A 13751-nucleotide genomic window follows, 5' to 3' on the forward strand; every position below is an offset into this window, starting at 1 on the left:
TCAGTGTAGTAATAATCAAGAATTGTCAGAATCTACAGTGATGTGTAGTCGTGCTGGTTTATTGATCAGTGTAGACTGTGATCAGCAGACGCTGTTGTAAATCCTCCCACTGGTTTTGCATTGTGAGTGTCTGAGAGTGTTTCTGTGAGTTTAACACTTGATGACTGAGAGCAGAACACACACACTCTTCATCATCATCATCATCATCATCACACCAGACTCAACTACAGCTATGATCAACATCTGCATCTGTGTCTGGACTCTGACTCTCTGCATTCAGGGTAATTCTCCTCTTATTAATTAGCACTGATCAGTAATCAGCTTCTTCTCTTCTACACTTGGAGATCCACTAATGAGGAAAATGTCTTTATTTCAGAGAGTTGGGGACAAGTGACAGTGACTCAGAATCCAGCAGTCAAATCCATCACACTAGGAGAAACTCTGACCATCAGCTGTAAAACCAGTCAGCCCATATCTGGCTGTAGTGACTGTGTGTCCTGGTATCAGCAGAGACCTGGAGAAGCTCCTAAACTCCTCATCTATGATATAAGCAGGCGTTACTCAAACACTCCATCTAGATTCAGTGGCGGTGGATCTGGCACTGATTTTACTCTGAGCATCAGTGAAGTCCAGACTGAAGATGCTGGAGATTATTACTGTCAGAGTTTACACTATATCAGTGGTAGTTATGTGTTCACACAGTGATAAAGCGCCGTACAGAAACCTGCTGTTCACAGTGACTGCACTGATTCAGCTGAGAGACACTGAGGAACACACACACACACGCACACACACACACACACACACACACACACACAAACACACACACTATGATTTGCTATGGTGGATTAAATGAACACATTAAATCCAAACACATTGTTATATCACTCACTAGTCTAGAATGTGGAAGAATATAAGAGCACCGTTCCAGTCACATTCACCCTGATTTCTACACACCTTTGATTCTCCATCTTTGTTTGATTGTGTTTGTTTTCCTGAAGTAAAGTCAGTTTATTTGTCTGATTATAGAGAGATACACACATTAATAATGTAATTATTGTAAACGTCATGTGAGTAGGTTTTTCCTGATGGTTCTCTCAAAAGACACAGATTATTGTATATATATATATATATATTTATATGAAGAGTTCAGATGCCGTCTGAAATTTCCATCAAAAATGACCATTTTTCTGAGCCTCCTTTGTTTATGGTGAGATATTTCACTTTAAAGACCAGAAAAAGACTTATTCTTTACCATAAAAGTGATATTACTGAACATACACACAGGAGCCTGATAAAATGCTTAATTAAGAGGACATTCAGAGACAGCATTTAGGGTTTTTTGTATCTGAACTCTTCATATATACACACACTCTCAGAAATAAAGGTACGCGAGCTGTCACTGGGGTGGTACCTTTTCAAAAGGGACACATTTGTGCTTAAAGGGTCCATGTTGGTACCTCTACAGTATATATTAGTACCTAAAAATTTTAAGAGGAACCTTTTTGTACTTTTTAGGTACTAATATGTATCCTTGAGGTATTAATATGGACCTTTTAGGTAAAAATTTGTACCTTTTGAAAAGGTAAGCTCGCGTACCTTTATTTCTGAGAGTGTGTGTATATATATATATATATATATATATATATATATATATATATACAGCTGAAGTCAGAATTATTAGCCCCTCTTTGATTTCTTTTCTTTATTAAATATTCCCCAAATGATGTTTCTCAGATTCAGGAAATGTTCACAGTATGTCTGATAATATTTGTTCTTCTGGAGAAAGTCTGATTTGTTTTATTTCGGCTAGAATAAAAGCAGTTTTTAATTTAAACACCATTTTAATGTCGATATTATTAGCCCCTATAAGCTATATTTGTTTCTGATAGTCTACAGAACAAACCATCATTATACAATAACCTGCCTAATTACCCTAACTTGCCTAGTTAACCTAATTAACCTAGTGAAGCCTTTAAATGTCACTTTAAGCTGTATAGAAGTGTCTTGAAGAATATCTAGTCTAATATTATTTACTGTCATCATGACAAAGAGAAAATAAATCAGTTATTAGAGATGAGTTATTAACACTATTATGTGCAGAGATGTGCTGGAGAAATCTGCTCTCTGATAAACAGAAATTGGGGGAAAAAATGAACAAAATTCTGACTTTAACTGTATATATCTGGGTCTTTAATAAAGTTTTAAAAGCTAACACTAAAACATTACTCAGGCATCATTCATGAAAGTGTTTTCTGAAGTGTTACTTGGACATTTGCTCTGGATTTTCTGAACGTTTCAGCTTGTTTAGGGAAGTTTTTGTTTGCAGAAAATATAAAATTAAATATTCCCTCAGTGTCTGAATGAGCTAAAACATTAATAAAACACTTAAAATACTGTAGGATTAAATTATTGACCACACTACAGCATAATAACATGTGGGATTCACACTTAATTATTGTTTATTATTCACTAGGTTATTGATTTGTTCTTTAAAGAGTTTGTTCTGCTCTTTATGTTTCCAAATATTAAATGTGTAATAATCATATTAATGTTCAGAATTATTTCAGAGCCTCATATGTTCATACAAATCCATTTCATAAAGTTTCAAATCAGGAATTTTAACTCATGTATATTTGATTGATATTTACTTTATCATTTATCAAACACATTAAGGTAACACTTTACAATAATAGTCTATTAGTTAATGTTCACTAATGTATTTACTCACATGAACAAATTATTAGTAATAGATTTATCTGGGCATTTATTCATCTTGTTAACGTCATAATGTTATTTAATTTGAGTAACATTAGCTCAGGTAGTTTACATGACCTCACAGTGCATTAACTAATGTTAACAAGCACAACTTTGCCTTTTAATAATGCAATAATTAATGTTGAACTATAATTAATAAATGCTTTACAAGATTATTCAGAATGTTCAATACAATAACTAACATTGACTAATGGACCATTATACTAAAGGGTAACAGGCCATTTTTAATAAAGGCTAGTGTGTGTGTGTGTGTGTGTGTGTGTGTGTGTGTGTGTGTGCGTGCGTGTGTGTGTTTGTGTGTGCATGTGTTTTAAGTTTATTTGTTAATAACAAGCTCTAAAACGTATTTAATTGCATATTTCACCAAGAAACTTTGAATAAAGTGCGATATTTCAGAATAAAATGTGTATTTGGCTGATTGTTTAATGTGTAATAATGCTTATTCATGCTGATATCTTGAATTATATTCACTCAGGTGCATTGTGCCACAAGTTTCTGTGACTATAAATAAGAGCGTTCTCTTGCTGATCAGTGAAGTGTGAAGGTGCAGATATTTGCCTGATGAGCTCCAGTGACTGCAGATGTTCAGCAGCTTCATCTCCAGCATCTCATACTCAGTTCCTGGAGGGCCGCAGCTCCAACCCTGATTAAACACACCTGATCAAACCAATCAACGTGTTCAGAACGTCAGTGTGTTCATCAGCAAACACACCATCTTAGAGGAAAGTGTGTGTAAATCAGTGTGTAGAAGACTCTGTAGTGCTCAAGTGTGGAGGTGCAGGATTATAGACGCTGACTTATTACTGATGGAGATCATGCGAGAGGGAGAGTTTGCAGGGACGAGCAGCTGTTATCTTCATATTTTAGTGCACTTTAGGGGTATTAGATTGTATCTGTATTGTTTATTTAGTAATTGATAGCAGATGAAGTGTGTGTGAGGCTTTCTCTATCAGTGTGTGTTCCTCCATCAGCAGCTGCAGTGTCTCTCAGCAGGTTTTTGTACCAGTCTTTATCACTGTGTGAACACTGGACCCCTGTGGTAACTCTGACAGTAATAATCTCCAGCATCTTCAGTCTGGACTCCACTGATGCTCAGAGTAAAATCAGTGCCAGATCCACCGCCACTGAATCTTGATGGAGTTCCTGACTGGAGTCTGTTTATAAGAGATATGAGGAGTTTAGGGGCTTCTCCAGGTCTCTGGAAGTACCAGGACAGACAGGGCGGGCTGCAGCCTGTTAGAGGAGTGCTGGCGCTGCATCTGAACTCAACAGTCTCTCCTGCTCCTGCTGTCTGAACTGCTGGAGTTTGAGTAACTGTGATCTGACCACTGGAGACTGAAGGAGAAATATAGAGGGTCCACATGAGAAATACAACAGAAGAACAGAATCAACACAGACGTCATATTTATAACATGTTAATTCAGTGTTTCACCTGATATAGAGATCAGAGTCCAGACGCAGATGTTGATCATAGCTGTAGTTGAGTCTGGTGTGATGATGATGATGATGATGATGAAGAGTGTGTGTGTTCTGCTCTCAGTCATCAAGTGTTAAACTCACAGAAACACTCTCACACACTCACAATGCAAAACTCACTCTCTCTAGTCAAATCATTCAGCTCAACACTTCAGATCAGACACATTTTACAGCACGTTCCTCATCATGTGTCAACAATTATACACACATTTAATCACTCTGGCCTCTGTATTATTGATGTGGTGATGTTTAATGTTGTGTAATGTATCTGAACACTGTCTGTTGTTTAATTAAAGCTGTGCTGGGCTCATTAGAATGCATTAGACACACTCTGGGTTTGCCTTTTGTTGTTATTATATTTACAATAATAACACATTTGCTTCTATATATCTAAACTGAACAACTAGTGACACATATTTACACACATTAACAAGGGAGCCCAGGCACACATAGATAGTAAACATAGGTCTTCATGGCTCCTGGTGCAAAACAACAACAAGAAGAACAACAAGAAGCAACATACCTGGGGTTCATTCTTTGTATGTGGATTACTCCATTAGCTGGATTTGGTTATTGATGATTAGACATGATCCAGGATAGTTTCTTTCTTCAAAGCTCATCTGAGAGTTGTTGTCAGCAGCAGGTCTGGAAGCTCGAACCCTCTCCAGATCAGGCGTATTTCATATAAACAGGATTAGATTGTGTCATTTCAAGCAAAGGAGACACTGAAAGTCTGTAACTGCTTATATGTTCTTACAATAGTAACCTATAGGTATAACTGTACACGTATTATTGTATGCAGATAATATTTAACAAACCGTTTACTATGAATTTGATGTAAATTTGCTTACATGGATAATTGAATATTAATCAGATGATGTCATCACGCTGCTGTGCCATCAGCCAATCGCTGCATTGCTGATCATGATTTAGAGGATGGCTAGATCTGTCCTTCACAACACACACAGATCTCAACACATTATAATCTGATTATTGAAGAATCAAATTAGATCAAGCTATCAGGATTAACAGATCCAGGATCTGCCAAATCATCTTAGATCATTTAAGCGAAGTCTGAAGAATAGACCCCAGCTTATTTTGTAGGCTGTTTAGTTTACTCATCCTGTCTCAGGCACCTCATGTGCGGATGTAGGCATGTTTGCTAATAGAGCTCTTTGTTTATGCACAGAATCAAGTAATATGTTTATTGGAAAGTTTGCCCACATTATATTCATGAACTAACAACACCAGACAGAGGAAGAGGAAAGTGCTGAAGTAAAGTCAAGATCAAGATTAGTGTGAGAAGTCAAAGAGTCAGAGAAATGGAGCTCATGTTTGCTGTTCTTGGACAGCTCATTACAGGCTTACATTTACTGTGATGGAGTTTATTAATGTAATGAAGCGTTTAGCTTCTGTAGTTTGTCTACTTTTATTAATGATCTCAACACAGCTACATTCTAATAACTATAAATACGTTGTGTTGGTTATGATCGTCCTGCACTGTGCTTTACTGTAACGTTCTCTCAGCAGTGAATAAACATGAGGAAATCTGGAAACATCCAAACTCTCTTAAACAGATCTGAAACAAACACAGACAAGAGGACTGAAGACACTGAGGACTGTGTGTTAACATTTAAGGTCTTAATGAACTTTGCTAGTGTGTGTTCCTCCATCAGCAGCTGCAGTGTCTCTCAGCTGAATGAGTGCAGTCACTGTGAACAGCAGGTTTTTGTACGGCGCTTTATCACTGTGTGAACACTCCACCACTGTGGTAACTCTGACAGTAATAATCTCCAGCATCTTCAGTCTGGACTCCACTGATGCTCAGAGTAAAATCACTGCCAGATCCACCGCCACTGAATCTAGATGGAGTTCCTGACTGGAGTGTGCTTGTATAATATATCAGGAGTTTAGGAGCTTCTCCAGGTCTCTGCTGATACCAGGCTAAATAATTGCCATTATACACTGCACTGCTGGTTTTGCAGGTTATAGAGACTGGTTGTCCTGCTTGAGCTGATACTGATGGACTCTGAGTTACAGTGATCTGTCCTCTACACTCTGAAACACAACACAACTATTATAGCAATATATATCAATATGATCATTTACACACACACACACAGGATGAACGTGTGTTACACAAACCTCGAGCGAGCAGTGTGAGCGTCCAGATGCAGATGCAGATGTTGATCATAGCTGTAGTTGAGTCTGGTGTGATGATGATGATGATGATGATGAAGATTGTGTGTGTTCTGCTCTCAGTCATCAAGTGTTAAACTCACAGAAACACTCTCAGACACTCACAATGCAAAACCAGTGTGTGTGACGTCAGTCACGTCAGCGTCAGCTCATCTGCCCTGATTAATATAACTCTACACACCTGCTGCACCAATCAACACACACCACACACACTCCATCTGCGGCACTCTTCACACACACATCACACATCCTAAAACTCTGTGCTGTTTTTGTGAAGAACAGTATTGTGTGTGCTTTTGAGTGTTTAACAGAACTCTTTGTTCACTTCCCTCCCGTTTTAAGGGTCCACCATCAGCCCAAACACACAATCCCCCAATGCAGTATAGCAGCCATTTTGAATGTTATCACTTGATTGAATGGTCATTATCAGTGGTTATCAGCTGATAGATATGGCTCAGTGGGGGTCTTTTGCACCTACTGTTAGGCTTAGAAGACTGTTATCAACCATCCACATGGTTAATCAGCTATAGATCACATACAGATGCAGCCGGAAGTTAACCAGAATTATTTACATTATTTATTAAATATCCCAGTAGTTGTATTTGTCAGCGTCTACCTCTACCCCAACCCTCACAGTGATGTAAATACAGATCTGGAGTCTTCTCTATTAGTATAGCTGAGTAACCATGTGGAATGGATGATAACAACCTTCTGAGTCTACTAGCAGGTGCAGAAGGCCCCAAATCTATCAGCTGATAACCACAGATAACACCCATTCAATCAAGTGATGACAGTCGAAGCGGGTGAGGATAGAAGAATTGGGTAGCTAAAACTGGCCGTACTGAATGAATGTGTGTATGGGTGTTTCCTCTAGTGCTTGGTTGAATCCAGAAGGGTATCTGCTGCTTAAAATATATGCCAGAGTAATTGGCGGTTCATTCTGCGGTGGTAAATTAGGGACTAAGGTTAAGGATAGTGAGTGATAAGTATGATATTTTATAAAGTGATATTTCTGATTTTAGTATAGAAGTTATTGTATGAAAGCTCACTCTGCTTACCAAACATGTTCGTCTACTGGCATATGCATGAAACCCTTAATAAAGATGAGTAGTTATCATTTATGATTAGATGTCTTAAGATTGTAAGGGGTTATTATCATTGTCACTAATGCATTCACAAGTATGAAACTTCACGAAGTTTAAAGCTTAAAGAAATAAGACTCTTTCCATTTCACTTCTGGATTTTAACAACAGAACAATAACACTTGTGTCAAAATCAGTTGAAATTAAATATGAGATTAAAAAAGCTATATTTACTGTTGTGCTATTCAGGAGACTCGGCTGTAGTCTTGGTGCTGAGGGATTGCCAGAGTTAGTGAATGAACATGACGGACCAATGGTGATGTATTCATTCAGATTCATTCAAATGCATCAACACACCTTCACTTTATACATAATTAAAGTCACTCATTTAAATATCTTCTTCTACATCACTGTTTCGTCATGACGCCTCCTGCTTTTACAAATAATAGTACAATAGTGAGAACAGCAACTGTGAGAGCCTGTGAAGAGGAATAAAGAGAGGCTTATAGAGGAAGGCAAAAACACACAATTAATGACAACTAAACGAGAAAGCTGAATCCTGGACATGTTAAGGAGATTTAGAAACATTAGCTGGATGTATTTATTCAGTCCCAAAAAGAGGACATATGATCCTCCTAGCTTTATACTGTAATGCTCTCTCAGCAGTGAAGAGACATGGGGAAATCTGGAAACTCTCTTAAACAGAAACTCTGAAACACAAACACAGACAAGAGGACTGAAGACACTGAGGACTGTGTGGTGTTTTAATAAATATGATTAAATAGATTAATATATTCACTAGTATTTAAAGTCTTCATGAACTGTGTGAGGTTTTGTCCATCAGTGTGTGTGTGTGTGTGTGTGTGTGTGTGTGTGTGTGTGTGTGTGTGTGTGTGTGTGTGTGTGTGTGTGTGTGTTCCTCAGTGTCTCTCAGCTGAATCAGTGCAGTCACTGTGAACAGCAGGTTTTTGTACGGCGCTTTATCACTGTGTGAACGCTTCACCACTGTGGTAACTCTGACAGTAATAATCTCCAGCATCTTCAGTCTGGACTCCACTGATGCTCAGAGTAAAATCACTGCCATAGCTAGCTCCATCGCCACTGAATCTAGATGGAGTGTTTGAGTAACGGCTGTTTATATATTTAATCAGGAGTTTATGAGCTTCTCCAGGTTTCTGTTGATACCAGGCTAAATCATTACTGGTCAGCGCCACATCCATGTGACACTCTATTGTAGCTGTTTCTCCCTGTTGGACAGTTTTAGCTTCAGGTTGAGTCAAAGTGACTCCTGATGATCCTGAAGAAGAGAAGAGAAAAGAAAAGAAAAAAGTCAAACATTTAAAAGATAAAAACATTAACAGTACATATTCATATACACTCATATCAGTAAACAGTAAAATCTCACCATCAATAAAGACAGCGATGGTCCAGACGCAGATGCAGATGTTGATCATAGCTGTAGTTGTGGTGTAGAGTCTGGTGTGATGATGATGATGATGATGATGAAGAGTGTGTGTGTTCTGCTCTCAGTCATCAAGTGTTAAACTCACAGAAACACTCTCACACACTCACAATGCAAAACTCACTCTCTCTAGTCAAATCATTCAGCTCAACACTTCAGATCAGACACATTTTACAGCACGTTCCTCATCATGTGTCAACAATTATACACACATTTAATCACTCTGGCCTCTGTATTATTGATGTGGTGATGTTTAATGTTGTGTAATGGATCTGAACACTGTGCTGGGCTCATTATAATGCCTGATATAATCTGTGGTCTCTGATTGACTTTAGTTCAGAAGAGTAAACCACACATTTACAATAATAACACATTTGCTTGTGTGGATCCAAACTGAACAACTAGTGACACATATTTACACACACATTCATGAAGGTAGCCCAGGTACACATAGCCTAGTACAGTAGTGCTAAGTATGACATTGTAAATATAGATATTAATTTCATATGATAATTCTAGAGAACACATGGATGTTTATAAAACTGTTTGTTATATGTTGACCCAACACTGACGGCAGAGAATTGAGTTTATTAAGTCTTACCTGCCTGACCCATTATCCCATGACCTTCCTGATCACCACTCCTAATACATACACTTGCTGATAAAGTAAATCAGATGTCAAAGCTTTTACTGGACACGTAGTCCAGCCAAAACAATTGAAAATACAAACTGTATTTATTTAATTAATGACATTTTTCTTTGTAGTTTGCACACGTTACATTACTGAACCAATGATATCAGACAGAGGAAGAGGAAGAAAAAAGACTCAGAAGTCTCAGGAAACTGCTGAAATATTTTCTAATTTATTTAAATAGATCAAGATCTTCACAAATAAATCACTAATAGAGCTAAAGCAGAATAAAAATGGTGTTACTTCTCCATCCTAGATGCAGCTCTGAGACTCAAAGGGTCCGAAAAATGAAGCTCGTGTTTGCTGTTCTTCTATTAGACAGGTCATTACAGGCTTACAGTACATCTGATGTGTTAGTTAGAATTTTAGCTCATGCAGTTTGTGTACTTTTATGAATTATCTCAACACTTATAGCAGCTATACTCTAACAGTAACCATAAATAAGTGGTTATGATCGTCCTGTACGGTGCTTTACAGTAACGTTCTCTCAGCAGTGAATAAACATGAGGAAATCTGGAAACATCCAAACTCTCTTAAACAGATCTGAAACAAACACAGACAAGAGGACTGAAGACACTGAGGACTGTGTGTGGTAACATTTAAGGTCTTAATGAACTTTGCTAGTGTGTGTTCCTCCATCAGCAGCTGCAGTGTCTCTCAGCTGAATCAGTGCAGTCACTGTGAACAGCAGGTTTCTGTACCAGTCTTTATCACTGTGTGAACACATAACTACCACTGATATAGTGTAAACTCAGACAGTAATGATCTCCAGCATCTTCAGTCTGGACTCCACTGATGCTCAGAGTAAAATCACTGCCATAGTTAGCTCCATCGCCACTGAATCTAGATGGAGTGTTTGAGTAACGGCTGCTTATATAATAGATGAGGAGTTTAGGGGCTTCTCCAGGTGTCTGCTGATACCAGGACACACAGTCACTACAGCCAGATATGGGCTGACTGGTTTTACAGCTGATGGTCAGAGTTTCTCCTAGTGTGATGGATTTGACTGCTGGATTCTGAGTCACTGTCACTTGTCCCCAACTCTCTGAAATAAAGACATTTTCCTCATTAGTGGATCTCCAAGTGTAGAAGAGAAGAAGCTGATTACTGATCAGTGCTAATTAATAAGAGGAGAATTACCCTGAATGCAGAGAGTCAGAGTCCAGACACAGATGCAGATGTTGTTCATAGCTGTACTTGAGTCTGGTGTGATGATGATGATGATGATGATGAAGATTGTGTGTGTTCTGCTCTCAGTCATCAAGTGTTAAACTCACAGAAACACTCTCAGACACTCACAATGCAAAACCAGTGGGAGGATTTACAACAGCGTCTGCTGATCACAGTCTACACTGATCAATAAACCAGCACGACTACACATCACTGTAGATTCTGACAATTCTTGATTATTACTACACTGAAAGACTCATTATCAAAACTGTTGCAGTTTATTTGGGCTGAATTGAAGCATTTGGTGATGTTCAGCTTCATTAGTTTGTTCAAATTCAGCTCATATAAATGATTAGCAAACACCTAAATATGAACAGTAAATCCAGTGAATCATTCATGTCAGTAAGACTGTAAGATGAAGGATATTTCCATCTTGACTGTATTATAGTGAGTGTAAAACAGACAGATTTGGTCAGCAGTGATTTCTCTTTCTGTAGTGATCAGCAGTAATCTGTCAGTCTCTTTAGATTAAAGCTTCTGCTAAATGATTGAATGTTAATGTCTGATAACTGAGCTCAGTTTTCCACACTCAGAGGATTCATTATGTTTTGAACATTATTATTAAACCTTTCATGTGTTTCTGCATACAGTACAGTGTGTGAGTCTCTCTGAGTTTGTGTTCAGTCGACTGGAAAAGAGCTTTTTGTACGAGTGTTTCAGCACATTCAAGCACTGTGGTACACATTCGGTGGAGGAACCAAACTGCTGATCTCAAGTAAGTTTTCTTTAAGTTATTTCTTACTAAAACATGTAATTTATACTTTACAAATGTCCTCGAGTTGAAATGAGAACATCATTTATTAGTTTATTAGTTTATTTTCTGATTATTCCGTCTAAAATTGATATCGTCACATTTTTTACTTCATCAAAACAACCTTATTCTTGTTCTTTAAATGTTTGAAATGTATTTCTGTAATGTGTGTGAGTTTAATATTTATATCTGCTTTGATTTCTCTGAGATTTATCTTGGCTTTATTCACTTTTACTGTCTTCATTTATAGTTCATCTGTCATTAAATATACATAATAATGGTATCATAATCTACATTTAGACACTTCCATAGGTCAGAACATTATTTTGAATCATTTGTGTTCAACAAAATGAATATTTCAGTCGTATTTTCTTGCATAAAACTTGAGCAAATATCAGAATGTAAAGGTGCAGTGGTGAGAACAGTGAGTGTGTTCAGTCTCATTGAAGATCTCAGTCAAATCACAAGTGAAAGTGCAGAAAAGGCCAGCATTTGAGCTGATTTCTTCTTCTTTTGACCTTTAGAGTCCTGAAAAGTCCTCAATGATTGATTCTGAATCTCTGTCTCGTGATGTGTTCAGTCCATTTCTGCACTGCTAAAAGGCTTTTCTGACCTGCAGTTTTTGTCTTGTTTCGAGTCCAAATATCTCCAAACTCTTCAATCCAGAAGATTCTCTAGACAAGGAAAGCTCCTGCTATAATCCATTATAACTGTGTTTATGATCATTTATAATCATGTGTCTGTAAATCCTCCATGATCCTGTATTATAATGAGAGTTATAGCTACATCATAATCATATTGAGAATCGTCTTATTGATATTGATGACTGAAAGCAGTCTATGATGCAGTTATGAAGGTTAGTAAGGTTATAATGATCCACAATATGTATTGATAAAGCAACAGGGCTCTTATCAACAATATAAAAGCCTTCATTTATTAGACAGAAGCAAATCTGTTCATTTCCTAATGAGTCTGTAACTGCAGCAGAACAACATTTGAACATGGCATCTTTATAAATCTGATCAGGACGGACTAATGAACACTTATAAAGCATCTAGAATGTGATCTGAAGATGTCTATTCACATCAAACGCATCTCTAATAAGTCTGAATGAGACTATTATAAGTGTACTTCTGACTGGCGTTCTAATACAGGATAAGCTTTGTTGTGTCTTTCTAGATCCAGAACTGTTCTGATTGATTATTAATCATTATAAACAGAGTTCTCATTCATTATCAGCAGGAGCTTCAGAGAACGTGTGAGCAAATCTACTGTAGTTTGGAGAATTAATGAGTCCAAATCAAGTCAGTTTCTGCTTCAAACATGCTCAATAATCGGTCCAATAACCCCATTTCAAAGCCCAAAGCAGATTCAGTTCCTCTCCACACTGGCAGATTATTGGACGGCTCTAGAAAATCTGCTGGACTGAAGAGTTTGGAGATATTTGGGCTAGAAAGAAGGCAGAAACTCTCATGTGTTGATGTTTTGCAGCGTGCCAGCTTTATTTTGGACTGATTGATTTGTACTGTGTGTTGTGGAGGAGCTCATCTTCTCCTGGATATAGAAGAGCTGCTAAAACAGAATGGAAATCAATCTTCTTTCTGTGCTTCAGTCAATCTCTGCTCTAATCCAGTGTGTGTGTGTGTGTGTGTGTGTGTGTGTTTCTCCCTCTGCAGCTGGTCCCCCAGTGAAGCCCTCAGTGTCTCTGCTCGGGTCCTCTTCTCTGCAGAGCTCTGGAGACTCGGCCGCACTGCTCTGCCTGCTCAGCTCTTACTCTCCACAGGGGGCGCAGGTGAAGTGGACACGGGACGGCTCTGAGCTCAGCGAGGGGGTGACCAGTGCAGAGAGCCAGCAGGACGGCCGCTACAGCCTCACCAGCGTCCTGGAGCTCAAGAAAGAAGACTGGGAAGAGCGAGAGCGCTATGCCTGCAGAGTATCACATGCTGGAGGTGATCAGGTGGTCCCGTTCCCCAAGTGCTAATCTGTGTGTGTGTGTGTGTGTGTGTGTGTGTGTGTGTTTCAATAAAGCCTCTTGTTCTTCTGCTCCACACGTGTCTGACAGCATCCTTCACTCACACATGC

At 38.3% G+C, this 13751-nt stretch overlaps 1 protein-coding gene and 2 gene segments (V, D, J or C); 1 reads left to right on the plus strand and 2 right to left on the minus strand.

Annotated features, from left to right (window-relative positions):
* Nucleotides 1–160: 160 nt before the first annotated feature.
* Nucleotides 161–13717, plus strand: LOC130219817 (immunoglobulin kappa light chain-like). The gene is made up of 4 exons (XM_056452301.1): nt 161–281; nt 377–685; nt 11589–11633; nt 13346–13717. Exons 1-4 carry the CDS (start codon nt 161–163, stop codon nt 13648–13650), a joined length of 780 nt encoding a protein of 259 aa, XP_056308276.1. The 3' UTR covers nt 13651–13717.
* On the minus strand, nt 5781–6520 carry LOC130219816 (immunoglobulin kappa variable 1-27-like). The segment is given in 2 exon segments: nt 5781–6312; nt 6400–6520. Coding segments are annotated over 2 exon segments (435 nt in total).
* On the minus strand, nt 10284–10949 carry LOC130219815 (immunoglobulin kappa variable 3-15-like). The segment is given in 2 exon segments: nt 10284–10733; nt 10829–10949. Coding segments are annotated over 2 exon segments (456 nt in total).
* Nucleotides 13718–13751: the final 34 nt, after the last annotated feature.

Source organism: Danio aesculapii, chromosome 25 (genome assembly GCF_903798145.1).
Source record: "Danio aesculapii chromosome 25, fDanAes4.1, whole genome shotgun sequence".
Classification (NCBI taxonomy): domain Eukaryota; kingdom Metazoa; phylum Chordata; class Actinopteri; order Cypriniformes; family Danionidae; genus Danio; species Danio aesculapii.